The sequence below is a fragment of the Pelmatolapia mariae genome, linkage group LG3_W (assembly GCF_036321145.2).
Source record: "Pelmatolapia mariae isolate MD_Pm_ZW linkage group LG3_W, Pm_UMD_F_2, whole genome shotgun sequence".
In the NCBI taxonomy this organism is placed as follows: Eukaryota; Metazoa; Chordata; class Actinopteri; order Cichliformes; family Cichlidae; genus Pelmatolapia; species Pelmatolapia mariae.
The window spans coordinates 86,948,962-86,963,599 of record NC_086229.1 but is presented as its reverse complement, the minus strand read 5'-3'; the positions used below and the strand labels follow the sequence as shown (position 1 = coordinate 86,963,599).

The window sequence follows — 14,638 nt, the reverse complement described above, 5'->3', positions numbered from 1 at the left end:
TAGTTTAATCAGCAGGCCTGAGCCATTGCCGCTGATCTGACAGTGCCGCTGATCCACACTGAACATGATGAAAGCAGGCAGAGGGGAAGATACACAGTGACACTGTAATTCAGCAGACTCTGTGCACGGCTAATGCAGAACAGGGCACCACAGCTGTGCAACAGTTTCACTGAAACATTGTTACTGCGTCAAACTAACAGAGTGAAGCAAAATTAGTCTTACAATCCAATTTAGGGCAGTCGTCAGTGGTCATGTTTACCCTCCTCTTGTCTCCAAGGAGCACAGAAGAGGTTTTCCAGGCACTGGAGGACAACCAAGTTATTTTGTCCACAATGAAGGCATCTCGGTTTGTCAAAGCCTTTGAACGGGAGGTGGACCGCTGGGAGCGTCAGCTCTCCCATGTGCTGGAAGTCACTGAGATGATCCTTAATGTGCAACGGCACTGGATTTATTTGGAGGTACAAGCAACCCACGCAGAGTACTTAACTTTAAAAAATATATTTGGTCATTTCATTGTATTTGAATACTAGTTATTTGATTTATACATGTATTATTTTTATGAATTATTTTGTGCAAGTAACGGATGAAAGTTTCTTGTATTGATAACAATTTAGTTGCATGTTGTCATTCCTTTTCAGTCTTTATCCATCGCTGTCTTGTTTTGTTTTCTCATTTCAGTTTTCTTGCTGCTCTCTTTGAGCATTTCATTTTCTTCTTTTTTCAGGATAAAATTGAGCTTTGTCTGTTCCTTAGTGTCTGTAACTATATATTTAAATGCTCTTTTATTCCCCCAGAACATTTTCCAAGGCAAGGACATTCGGGAGCAGTTGCCTCATGAGTGCAAAGAATTTGAAGACATAAGTTCTAGTTGGAAAACCATTATGGGTTGTCTCCACAAGGATAAAAATGCCTTGCAGGGAACACACCAGCCTGGTATGACATGTTACTTTAAAGAATGTGCTCTTATTAAAACTGTAGCACACAGTAATTGTTCTGAATGTCTTCAGGCCCTAAAAATCACTTAACAACTCTATAAGAATATTTCATGAGTTCAGAGCCCAAATTTAAGTTTGAAACTTTTTTGATGATATTGAAAAATATCAGTATAGAAGAGGTTAGCAAAACAAGGATTTGGATTCAGCAAAAAGACTTCCAAGTCATCTAATTTGTAAAATAAAAATGTGTTTTAAGTCTATGATCAACCTCTGTGCATTGCAGGTTTGCCAGAGAAGCTGTCACAGATGGGTTTTGAGCTGGAGGAAATCCTTAAAGCCTTGGACATATACCTGGAGACCAAAAGGCAGATCTTCCCGAGGTTCTATTTCCTGTCCAATGATGACGTGCTGGAGATCTTGGGACAATCACAGAATCCACAAGCCATGCAGCCTCACCTGAAGAAGTGTTTTGACAACATTAAGAGCCTGTCTACTGAAAAGGCAGGGACAATCATACTCTGTGATCAGTGCTGCACATTTACTGTTAACAAAGGAGTTAATTGAGCGCAGCCATGTAAATATGTAAGGAGCAGTAATCGTTACAAATTTTTCATGGCTTGTGTTTCTTCATATCTGCTTTTTGATGCAATTTCATACGTATTTAAATTTTTTGGATTGACCAGAGATAATTAAAGAGAGATAATTAAAAGCCCTTGTGCAGATTTTACTTGTCAGTGTCCTTAAGGAAACTGGTAAGATTTTCTAAGCTTTCTCTTTCTGTTGATTGTGCTTTAAATAATATAAAACCACATTAAGTGTACTGGAAACACTACGCTTTGTCCTAAATAACTGGATTTCCTTCAAAATGTGTGTTTTCTAGACAAAGCTTAAAACACTAGCTGCTGGGATGTTCTCTGCTGATGGGGAGTTTGTTTCTTTATATGAAAAAGTGGAACTGAACAAACCTGTGGAGGTACAGCACTAACAATGATCCGAATTATAGTATGACAGGGGTGTTGTGGTGATAAATGCAGTGGAGAAGATCATGATAATGAATGTGAGCACCAGTTTATTTGCATGTGTGCATGCAGGAGTGGCTGTGCGAGCTGGAGCATAGCATGCGCCTTTCACTAAAGGAGTCCCTGAAGGACTGCCTTGTAGATTTGAAGAGGATATCAGGACCAAGAGACAAATGGGTCCGAGCTTGGCCAGGACAGGTATGTCTGTTTTTGGCTTTCCTGTCCTGCTTTTTCTTTTTCTCTTATCTGATTTTCTCATTCACTGGCACCGATGCAGTTACTGCTCCTGCACATCCTGTTAATAATGTAGAAATCCCAGTGGCTTAAATAAAACTTATTTCTTTCCAGTTTAAAAGAGATTTACTCACCTTGTGTATTTGGATAGTTTAAGTAATACGCTACTTTACTCTTCTTATATATTATTTGTATCAAATTTATAGCATTGGCCTTTTAGTTTATAAAGTTAATAAGTCATTACATTTGCAACCTGTATAATTTTAATATTAAAGTAAGATTAAAACAAGGATTATTTCTTCCTGTTTTAGATGATAATCACAGCTAGTCAGATCCAGTGGACTGCTGATGTCACAAGAGCTCTCATTAACTGCAAAGAGAGAGCTGACAAAGCCCCCCTGAAGTCCATGAAGAAGAAACAGGTTTGACTGACTTTTTGCCACTTCACTAAACTTTTCTGAAAGTGTGTAAATGTCATATTCTTTTTTGTTGGTGTCACACTATTTTATATCCATAAAAACATGTGGGTATTCAAATCAAGGCCGGTATTGTGTGCGGTTATAGTGCATAGCTGTCATGTTGACAATAAAAAATGACCATGCATCAAATAAATTTGTCAAATCTTTGGTACAACTGTCTTTCTCAGGTCTCCATGCTTCAGTGCTATTCAGAGATCATTCGTGGTAACTTGCCCAAAGTCCTGCGTTTGAAGATCGTAGCTCTGGTGACAGTAGAGGTTCATGCTCGGGATGTTATTGATAAGCTGGCCAAGACAGGTTGCTACGATGTCAATGCCTTTGAGTGGGTTTCTCAGCTGCGGCTTTACTGGGAAAAAGACCAGGTAAGCTGACTGCAGGACACTGATAGAATAGGTGAGTTGATAAATTGCTTTTATGAGTGGATTGTGGTGGTTAAAGGAACATTTATGCAGGTGGTATAAGTAACATTTAGTAAAGATGGGATTAAATTAGCATCTTGTTTGTTAAAAGTTAAAAAACAGTACTTAGTCTGCACTGTTAAAAAAAACATCGTAAAACAACGGTAATCTTCCGGCAGCTGGGGCGCCAAAATACGACCGTATAATTACAGAAAATAACTCCCGCATGAAAATACGGTTATTTCCAATAATGAAAATACAATTAGTTGCGCTAATTTGACATGGGATCTCGCCTTTTTCAAGTGCCGCTAAACATTAAATTAGGAACATGTTAATGTCATTAAACAGTGAAATCATCTATAAATAGGAAAAGAAAACATCTCAAAAAAACGGTAATATCCCGGCAGCTGGGGCGCCAAAATACAACCGTAAAATAACAGAAAATAACTGTCCCGTAAAAATACGGTCATTTTCAGTAGTGAAAATAGAGTTTGTTGCGCTAATGTTACATGGGATTCTGCCTTTTCCAAGTGCTTTTAGACATCAAATTAGGAACACTGTAATGTGATCAAACAATGAAATTACCTATAAACAAGGTCAATGAATGTGGCAATATGAATCATAATATGTAAATGTCCAGAAATATACCGTTAACAGTTGGTTTAACTAATAATGGATTGCATGCCCTGGGACAGACTGACAGAGGCGAGGCTGCCGTATCGCTCCATCTGCCCCTCGCCAGTAGGTGAAGAGTCTTGACCACGGACACAACGACGGAGAGTGTCCGAGCTGGGGCTCGAACCGGCAACCTTCTGGTCACAAGGCGAACGGCCAACTCCTGAGCCACGATCGCTGATAATAATACTTATGTGATGTAACACAAGCTTATAGGGATCATGTTATATACTTAACCATAGCATTACATTTGAATTCAACAGTTCAATCTTTCAAATAACGGACAGATATTTGTGGAATCATGACACATTTGTGAATGTATTTTGACAATCAAAATATGCATATGTACAGACAGATACATTTAATAATCATGACAATTATGTTTCATTACATTACAGTGATTTAACGTTAATTTACATTTGAAATGTGAAGTCTAGGTCTATTTACGTAACTTTAATGATATTCTAGAAGAACAGAACAGAACTGTAAAATGCACGATTCTTTCCTACGGTCGCAGCCATACCCGCGCCCTTGTTGTTGTTACTTCACATTCATTGGCCGATGCTTAGCATCATGTTATTATGTGTCCCAACATCCAATGGCATATCACATTGTTTTCATGGCCACACCCTCACCCCAGGTGCAGAGGCCTATTTTTGTTCAGGAATGTTGTGAATACTTTGAGAGTTATATTAATTGCAATTCCTACCTCTACATTTACTTTTGAAATAATATAATTAGCACATTGTGGCATGCAAAGGAATCTTAACCAAGAAGCTCAAAGAGAGAGAGTGAGCTTGTTATTCAACCCCAAGCTGGTAGGGGGAGCTCTTTATTTAAACACTTTTCCGGTGCTTCCATGTGCCTCAGTGTTCAACAACAGCAGAACAGAAGTCAGTCATGGTATATGAGTGACATCCCGCTACAAGACAACAACTGTCAGTGACTCTGCACCACGGTGTAAACACAACATTCAAGATAACAGTTAAAAGTAACTAACCATAAACAATAAAACAAGAACATCTAAACAGCAGCACATGTCCCAAGGCATGATGGGAGAGAACTAGCTGTTTCTGGATGTATTTTTACGGTCTAAATATGCATATGTACAAAAAAATATATTTAAAAACAAGTAAATTGTGTTTTACTATATTTACAGTGATGTTATGTTATTTTACCTTTGACATGTAAGATCACAGTCTGCTTATGTAAATTGAATGATATCCTAGGAAGACAGTACACAACTGTAACATACACAGTAAAATACTTTGACATTACTATTTTTTGGAACAGTGTGAGCTAGCCTGCTGTGCTATGTTGGTATATACAGCTTCTCATATTGAATAGACAAATGAAAGTACTAGCTAATCACTTTCATTAGTTTAATGTAAGCTTAGTAATTTAGTAAAAAATATTTAAACTCTTTTTGTTTCAGTTTTGTTTTGTTTTGTTTTTACTCCAGGGGAATGCAATGACTTGTATAATCCGACAGACCAACACAGAGTTCAACTATGGATATGAGTACCTGGGCAACTCGGGACGGCTCGTCATTACTCCACTTACTGACAGGTGACATCATATTACTCAGTTAATGCACATCCAGACATACAGAGTATAATTATTTTCACCTTGAGCATCTTTTTGGTCCTAGAAAAAAAACCTACTGTAGCACGCACTGGCACTAAAGTGTTTGTCAAAAAGTGGGCTGGAGTCAAATTTTCACTTCTTCAAATATTTGTTTTTTGTTTAGCATTACGTTTTCCATTTTTTTATTTGGCTAATATTTGTAAAAATATGGAAGAGATATAGCAATTCAACTTGGATGCCTTGGAAATGATGACTAATGCTCACAGCACAGTTCCCTAACCCTTGCTGAGCATCAGGTACAGTGGCTGTGTAAAAGTTTTCTGTTTTCTACATTCAATGATCAGATCTAATATATGCCGAGGTTGTGTTCTCCCACTACAGGTACACGTCTTTCCATCTGTTCTTTTCATTGGCTGACAGAGAGACGCACATAAACGAGTTCTTGGATAGTCTGATAGACTGTGTGTGAAAAATAAAACGGAAGACATTCTGTCTGTCAAGATGGTCTCTGAGTGCTATTTTTGCATGTAAATGTAGACAAAACCACAGCATAGCTATTATGTGGTGCATTTCGGTCATATGTCCTTACAAGTCCTTAAGTACAGATTATACAAGACAGTCACAAAATTTTACAGGTTATCAAGACAAAAATTAAATTTACGTTTAAACGTGGCTGTGGTTTGACTACTAAGACTGATGATGATTTTTGATAATTTCTGACGATTCTTCTAGAAGCGCATTTGTGAGGTCAAACACTGATGTTGGACGAGTAGGCCTGGCTCACAGTTTTTGCTCTAATTAATTCCAAAGGTTTTCTGTCAGGTTGAGGTCAGGACTCTGTGCAGGCCAGTCAAGTTCTTCCACACCAAACTCACTCAGCCATGTCTTTATGGACTTTGCTTTATGCATTGGTGTGCAGTCATGGTTGAACAGGAAGGGGCCGTCCCCAAACTGTTCCCACAAATTTCGAGCATGAACTTGTCCAAAACGTTGGTGCTGAAGAATTAAGAGTTTCTTTCACTGCAACTAAGTGACTGAATTCACTGCACTCCACTCTTTCACCAATCTTTGTAGAAACCGTCTGTATGCCTAGTTACTTGATTTTAAACACCTGTGGCCATTAAAGTGATTGGAACACATGAATTCAATGATTTGGATGGGTTAGTGAATAATTTTGACAATATACTGTACATATTAAGTAAGAAACACCATGATTCCATTTCGTATGGAAGCTTGTTTTTGCCACTGGAAAAAAAATGGCCTGGCAGACGTAACCTGAGATTTTGAATTATTATCTCACAATTTCAACTTTATGTAGCTCAAATTTTGACTCACTGACCAAATTTCTTGAAATTTTGACTTCTGAGTGACTTTTTTGAAAGCTTTTTTTTTTTCATGATTTTGCATCTTGTGTGTGTTACAAAAATATTACTACCATGTTGCACAATAGTTCCAGTATGTGTTTAATACTTGTATTACGACATTTTTATTTGTCTGTAAAGTAAATGGCAGTGTTTTACTTCAGGTGTTACATGACACTGACCACAGCACTTCATCTCCACCGTGGAGGCTCTCCTAAAGGCCCAGCTGGTACTGGAAAAACAGAGACAGTAAAGGACTTAGGAAAAGCTCTAGGCATGTATGTCATCGTAGTCAACTGCTCTGAAGGACTGGACTACAAGTCCATGGGACGCATGTACTCTGGCCTGGCTCAGGTAGGGAGTAGTAGAGATGATGATATCAGGTGACCACAATAATTGTAAAAATTGGTACATTAATGCTTTTCATGCCTTGAGTAATTACCAGCTGTGATGCTGTATCTAGTGCATGACTATATGAAAAATATCTAGCTGAAACTTTTTTAGCTTCAGTAAATTCTGAATAGCGTTTTCTTTTTGTGGTATTGACCCTTAGGCAAGCCAAAGGTTTTGCATGTCAGCTAAGGAAAAAACATAATCTACATAATGTGATTTCAAATTTGTGTGTATTTCATTATGTCCTCCTCAAATAGACAGGAGCATGGGGATGCTTTGATGAGTTCAACCGTATCAACATTGAAGTGCTGTCGGTGGTGGCCCAGCAGATCCTTTCCATCCTGTCTGCTCTCTCAGCTCTGCAGTCCAAGTTCTATTTTGAGGGACAACACATCCGTCTGGTCTCGTCATGTGGCATCTTTATCACCATGAATCCTGGTAGGTCAACAAAATTGTTCAATTGTCACCATATGTTGATAAGATAAGATAACCTTTATTAGTCCCACGCGTGGGAAATTTGTTGGGTTAAGGCTGCCGACCTTTGCCAGCGCCATCTTATCCTTCCGACCATACATACATTACAACATCACATGGGGAAGAGAGGTCAGAGAGGTATAACAATGGAAAATGCACAACATGAGGAAAGATGAGGAGAAAAAAGAACTCACCCCAGACTGAGCTCCAACAGGGAGATCAGTTTGAGAACAGAAAAAAAAAAACACCTCAGCACATGAATCATCATATCTCACAACATAGAAGACATAAGCTTCGAAGGTGGGGGGGGGTGAGTGTAGGTCTGTGTCAGTGTACATGCATATGTGTGCGTGTGAGTGTGTGTGTGTTCCGTGTTCAGCCGAGAGAAAGTGTCCCTTCACCCGGTTAGGCAAAAGTGGCCTTGAATGAGGAGGGAGAAAGTCACAACACTGTCTTGTTATTATGTAAGGGAGAATTGTTATTCCCGTCAGCTTTTGCCTTGAGCATCCAGCTGACGCCAGGGGGGCCGCATGAGATGAAGATGGTAGATGTTTTGGTTAGTGCAAACAAACTGCATCCAATTTTACAGTTGGTCTAATGTCCGTCACTGGTCACCAGGTCTCTCAATTCCCGTTGTTCCTCTCCAAGATGTTATCCATATAGCAGAGCCATGAGCTTTTCCAAGATCTTATCCATACTGTCACGGCTGCCGAGGCGAGCCGTGTGGTGTTGGAGGAAAAGGACCCAAAATGCAGGCAATGACTGATGATATGAGTGAGAGTTTATTTACAAGTGGCAGAGTGACAAAACAGGCAATGAGGCATGACAAATAACTGAAGAAACCTAAACTGGGAAAACTAAATAGCAAACCTGAGATCATACGAAACGGGGTGAGGGGCAGAGAGATGCAGACTAAGGAACAGAACACCATGAAACGCAGACGAGCCGACAAGGAACGCAGACCGACACCCACTATATATACACACACAAGGTAATCAGGTAATCACACACACACACCGGAGGGAAGCACAGCTGATCCTAATACACGTGATGACTGGAGGACACACGCTGAACACAATGACAACAGACAAACCTTCAGAATAAAACAGGAAATCCAAAACGCAAACTCAGGGACATAAACCGTGGCTCAGGGGGTTGGGAAGCGCACCTGTAACCGGAAGGTCGCCGGTTCGATCCCCGGCCTTTCTGTCCTGGCCTTTTTGTCCTGGTCGTTGTGTCCTTGGGCAAGACACTTTACCCTACCGCCTACTGGTGTTGGCCAGAGGGGCCGATGGCGTGATATGGCAGCCTCGCCTCTGTCAGTCTGCCCCAGGGCAGCTGTGGCTACAACCGTAGCTTGCCTCCACCAGTGTATGAATGTGAGCGTGAATGAATAATGGCATTGTAAAGCGCTTTGGGTGCCTTGAAAAGCGCTATATAAATCCAATCCATTATTATAAACCGGGCACAAGGGGAGGACACAGGATACCAAAATCAGAATAAACTAGAACAGAGGAAAATAATCATATTAAACACAAAACGCTGGGTCAACGACCCAGCACCATGACACATACTGTGTTCAAAAAAACACAGTCTGAGTACTCACAGCCCTGCCCATCGTCTATCATGTCGGCCAGCCTTGTGGGATTTTGAACAGCTGTAGCCGCTTCTTGTTCTTCGATAAGCCAGGTCCGCGCCAGCTCCAATCAGCCAGAACTCTGTTATCGTGGTTCCAAATTGGTAGATGTCGTTCAATGTCCTCCATCGAGAGTGTCCCCAGACACACGACGCAACGACCATCGAGTATCTGGCAGCAAACGTCTCCGCAGGACAATCAGGCTCTCCCAAGCCCAGGAGTTGTCAGTTTCGTTAAGGGACCAGTTGATCAAATCCATAATTCTTCTTTAGGTTTTAAGAGAACAAGTCTGGGAGACTCTCTTAGGTTTAGAGAATAAGCGAGACTATACAAAAGACATGAGAAGCCAAGCAGGAAAGATAAGGGAGAGGGAGAAAGTTTGACCGCCTCCGTCAAGAGCCAAGAGAAGAACATTAACCTATAGAGCAAGAGTTGACAGAAGAGGGGACCTGTACATGAAGATCTGTTTTATCCAAATCTAATCTATTTTCTCACTTTATTTTCTTTTCCTGAGGTTATGCTGGTCGTACTGAGCTTCCTGACAACCTGAAGTCCATGTTCAGACCTATATCAATGGTGGTGCCTGACTCTACTCTAATTGCTGAGATCTTGCTCTTTGGTGAGGGCTTCAACGACTGCAAGGTACTAACACTGTATGGAAACTGTATCCCAGCACTGTTCTGGAAAGGTAACAGAAGGCATTAATGCTACAAGCAAAATAACGCCAAGTGATATTTGCATTTAAGACTGAAGTGTGCTCTTTGCTAAAAGCATTAGATTTGTTGCTCTACAGGTCTAACACAAATATGTTGCTTTGGTTTTAGTGCAACAAAACTGTAATATATTCTGCAGGAATGATGCTGCAAGCAAGTGTTTGAATGGTAATGTTGTAGTCTTAGTTGCTGCTTAAAAGAGTTGGAGTTTATCCTGGAGCATGAAGAGATTACATTACAGTATGTAACTGTTGGGATAAATTGAGATTTATGAGGTGCAAGAACGAAGTAGGTCAAAGACAGTATTGCAGGTAGTTTTCATCTATCTATGTATCTACTTCAGGGTTGTAGGGGGGCTAGAACCTATCACAGCTATCATAGGATGAAAAGGCAGGGTACACTTACGTACAACACAGGTTGGCAGTATACCTTAACACAGAGAAACATTCACACTTATGGCCAATTTGAAATAACCAGTTAATTAATCATGTATGTTTTCAGACTGTGGGAGAGAGCCACAGTAGCTAGAAAGAACCCATACAAACTCCACACAGAAAGGCCAGAGCTGTGAAGTGGATTTGAACCCAAGACCTTCTTGCAACCATTGTACCATCATGCTGCTAAGATGCCATAGGGACTATGTTTTTTCTGTACCAGAAAGCAGTTCCAGTGAAAAATGGCACTATTTTGAATTATTGTTACTAGTATGCCTTAAATTTACTCTAATTTAATTTTCCCAGGGGGCCACAGGAGAAACTGGAACTGTTGTGGAGACCTACACTAATAAGCTGAACTCAGTTCTGCTCATTATTAATTTTATGTCTTTATAAAGTGCTACTGATAAGAGGATATGTTACGTTTAGGCAATGGAAATGTGAAATGCACAGTAACAACACCAACGTTTTATCACAATTTAATCAAAACTCCATAAAACACTTGTGTGGATGTTTTTGAAAAATCTAAAAAACTGTTAACTCGGGCGCTGGTTTAGCTCAGTGGGATGAGCAGGCGATCATATGCCGCACAGCTGAGAGCGGCCGGCCCGGGTTTGAGTCCGACCCGTTGCACCAGGTCTTTCCTGTTAGTCTTCACTGTTCCTAAAAAAATAACATTAAAAAAGACAATTAACTTTATACAAAATGCTACTGTTATGTTGGTTAGAGTGTAATTACTTCATCTGCTATGATATTTGCAATGAAAGTAGCTATAGTGCTTTCATTGAGTGCTTGGGTGCCAGCTCCTCCATTATCTTAAACTCTTCAAATATCCCATATATAACGATGAGTAACAGAGCAATCTGTAAACTAAAGCAGGTGAAAAGGAATAAACTGCATGATATATACTTCTTTATTTTTGAATACTAATTTTACATTGACCTCACATGTGGATGTGGACCACAGGCTGTACAGTGCCGGTCTGATCTACAGTAACATATAAACAAGTGTAATTATCATGTTTCATTTTTGAATGACTGTTGCCTTATTCTTTATTTGTATAAGTAATTAGACTGTTTGCACTGATGCCACTGTAGCAAATATTATTGAATTTCTTATTGTATACACAAAACTAAAATGCTGTAAGAGTCCTGATGATACACCAGATTGGATTTCTTTCTTGCTTTTTTTGTTGACAAACCTCACTTAAGCCTCTTTAGTCTAACTTCTGTGCAGGTTTTATCTGCATACCTCAGGTGTCAGCCTAAGAAATGCTATCTGTGCGGTAGTTTTACCCTTTACACAGTTCTGAATGCAAACAATAATTTCTGTATCGTGTTAAACTATCACAGCTTAAACGAAGAGCTGAACCAATCAGCAGATGAGATATTTTTACACAGATAAAGATACATCTTTATTACCAGTATTGCCTGACCTTATCAAGTTCATCACATTCTACAAAGCCACTCGGTTATTCAAAGACACGGCATGTGGAGGAGGTGGGGGGGTTAAAAACCCATGTAGCTCCAAAATGATGCCTCACATTTTAGTGGTACCTGTTAGTGTATTAGTGTTTTTTTTATTTGCATCTACCTAAAGTGAAGCCTTCTTTGCTGTGACTTTGCTGAACACATGTGATCTCCCTCTGGTAAAAGATGAGTGCTCTCTGACCTTGTGTGAGCATTGGAGAGAGTGGAGGGCCACTGACTCCAGGTGTCTGTGTTTGAGGGTTAATATGCAGGCTCTGCATTCCATAGTCAGGGATGTGTTTAAACATATTGTAATGTTGCCTCGTACACACACACGCACACACACACACACTCTTCACGCTTTCTAGGTAAAATTTTTCTTTTTCAGTGCTGAATCCTGTTGGGAGCTGCAACTAACCAAAGGTCTAGACAATTAAGGATACTGACCAAGAAACAAGGGCAACAAAAACACACTTGTACTGAAACAGCACAGCTTCTCAGTGCTGCTAAATTTAGAAGTGCATGTTGTTGTTCTGTGTATGTGCAGACTGGAGAGTCATACATACATAAAGGACACCAACTCGGGCAGGTCTTGGTTCCTGTTATCAAAAATATTTTCATATAATGCTTTAACAAGTAATGATAAGTATGCAAATGAAGCATTAGTGAAGCTTAAGTAAATGAAAGTGGTAATTGTGCATGAGCTGTGAATACTCACATCCAGTACAGTACACACAGACACAAAAAGGGTTTCCACAGCTACAGCTTTGGAACATTTTAAATGGACATTTTATTTTATTAACCTTGTTTTCTTGCAGCATGAAGATTACATACCCATTAATGTTTTGTCCCACAGAAGAAGCTGCTGGTGTGGTTAAATACACACGCTGCATTTTGTGGATTGTCTCATTTCTGTCACACTGTAATTTTAATCCTGTGTACCCTTCTTCCCTTTTCCTCCTTTTTTCTGTGTGTCTTTATGCTAATTTTAATTTCCCTCTGATGTTGTCCTTGTAGGTCCTTGCTAAGAAAGTGTTCACTCTGTACTCTCTGGCGGTGCAGCAGCTGTCCAAACAGGACCACTATGATTTTGGCCTTCGTGCTCTCACCTCTCTGCTTCGCTTTGCTGGAAAGAAGCGGCGCTCTTGCCCAAATGTTCCTGATGAAGAAGTATGTATCTCTCTCTCTGTCTCTCTCTCTCACACACACACATACACTCTCTCTCTCTGTCTCTCTCTCACACACACACACACATACACACACACACACGTGGTTTGAAGGAAATTGAAAAGAATAAAAATATAAATACTGGAACTTTTATCTTTTAGGAACTCTTAGGCATCTACAGCCATACACACTACAGAAACTAAATGATATTGTTCACAAAATAAGAGATAAAGAAAAAAAACAAATATTTGATTTATTTACACTGCTTTTTTTTACTTTAAAAATGTGTCAGGTTTTTCCAAAAACACTGAAAAGGCTTGTTTTCTGTGTTCATATGAGCGCATAACTATACACCGCGTTCCAAATTATTATGCAAATGATATTTTTCTCTGTTTTTCCTAAATAGTCGATTCAAATGACAGTTGGCATAATTTTCGAGTCATCGACCAATAGAGTATAATTCAAACGTTACTGAACAAAACTCCCAATGAAAAGTATGTTTTTCAGAAATAAAATACTTAAAATGCACTATTCCAAATTATTACGCACACAGAGTTTCAAAAGATTTTATAGGTTGTAGAGAATTGAAAATGGCCATTTGTTGAATTTGCAGCATTAGTAGATCAATTTCATTGAAATCAAAAGCTGTTTCAATCAAAAACATCTTAACAGGTCAAGTTACATATTAACATAGGACCCCTTTTTGATAGCAGTTTTACAATTCTTGCATCCATGGAACTTTTAAGTTTTTGGAAAGTTTCTACTTGAATGTCTTTGCAGGATGTCAGAATAGCCTCCCAGAGCTGCTGTTTGGATCTGAACTGCCTCCCACCCTCATATTTTTTTGCTTGAGGATGCTCCAAAGGTTTGCAATAGGATTGAAGTCAGGGAAGAATGTCGACCACACCATGAGTTCCTCTCCTTTTACGCGGATAGCAGCCAATGATGCAGAGGTATTCCTTGTAGCATGAGATGGTGCATTGTCTTGATGAAGATGGTTGCGTTGCAGAAGGCACAGTTCTTCGCTTTCTACCATGGAAGAAAGTGGTCAGTCAGAAACTCCACATACTTTGCAGAGGTCATTGTCACACCTTCAGGGAGCCTAAAGGGGCCGACCAGCTCTCTCCCCGTGATTCAGGCTCAAAACATGACTCCACCACCTCCTTGCTGACGACGCAGCCTTGTTGGGACGTGGTGGCCGTCCACCAACCATCCACCACTCCATCCATCTTGACCATCCAGGGTTGCACGGCACTCATCAGTGAACAAGACTGTTTGAAAATTAGTCTTCATGTAGTTCTGGGCCCACTGCAGCCGTTTCTGCTTGTGAGCATTGGTTAGGGGTGGCCGAATAGAAGGTTTATGCACAACTGCAAGTCTCTCCAGAGGCACCAGCAGCTTCAAATATGTGTTTGCTGCTTTGTAATGGCCTTTTAGCAGCTGCTCTCTTAATCTGATGTATTTGTCTGGCAGAAACCTTCATCACTGTGCCTTTATCCACATGAACCCATGTGTGCTCTGACTCAGCCACAAATCTCTTAACATTATGGTGATCACGCTTAAATTTTCATGAAATATCCAAGGTTTTCATTACGTGTCCAAGGCATTCAACTATTTCACGCTTTTCAGCAGCAGGGAGATCATTTTCCTTCCTATATTGCTTG

The 14,638-nt window shown here is 40.0% G+C and overlaps 1 protein-coding gene across 1 annotated transcript in view; it reads left to right on the top strand.

The window, feature by feature from the left end:
* Positions 1-14,638, top strand: part of dnah2 (dynein, axonemal, heavy chain 2) — a 63,973-nt gene that overhangs the window by 18,343 nt on the left and 30,992 nt on the right. Inside the window, exons 28-39 of the mRNA XM_063465490.1 lie at positions 278-458; positions 795-933; positions 1,219-1,436; positions 1,816-1,908; positions 2,027-2,152; positions 2,500-2,610; positions 2,835-3,029; positions 5,203-5,309; positions 6,853-7,042; positions 7,339-7,519; positions 9,706-9,833; positions 12,825-12,977. Coding sequence (XP_063321560.1) covers positions 278-458; positions 795-933; positions 1,219-1,436; positions 1,816-1,908; positions 2,027-2,152; positions 2,500-2,610; positions 2,835-3,029; positions 5,203-5,309; positions 6,853-7,042; positions 7,339-7,519; positions 9,706-9,833; positions 12,825-12,977 — 1,822 coding nt within the window. The remainder of the gene's footprint in view (positions 1-277; positions 459-794; positions 934-1,218; positions 1,437-1,815; positions 1,909-2,026; positions 2,153-2,499; positions 2,611-2,834; positions 3,030-5,202; positions 5,310-6,852; positions 7,043-7,338; positions 7,520-9,705; positions 9,834-12,824; positions 12,978-14,638) is intronic.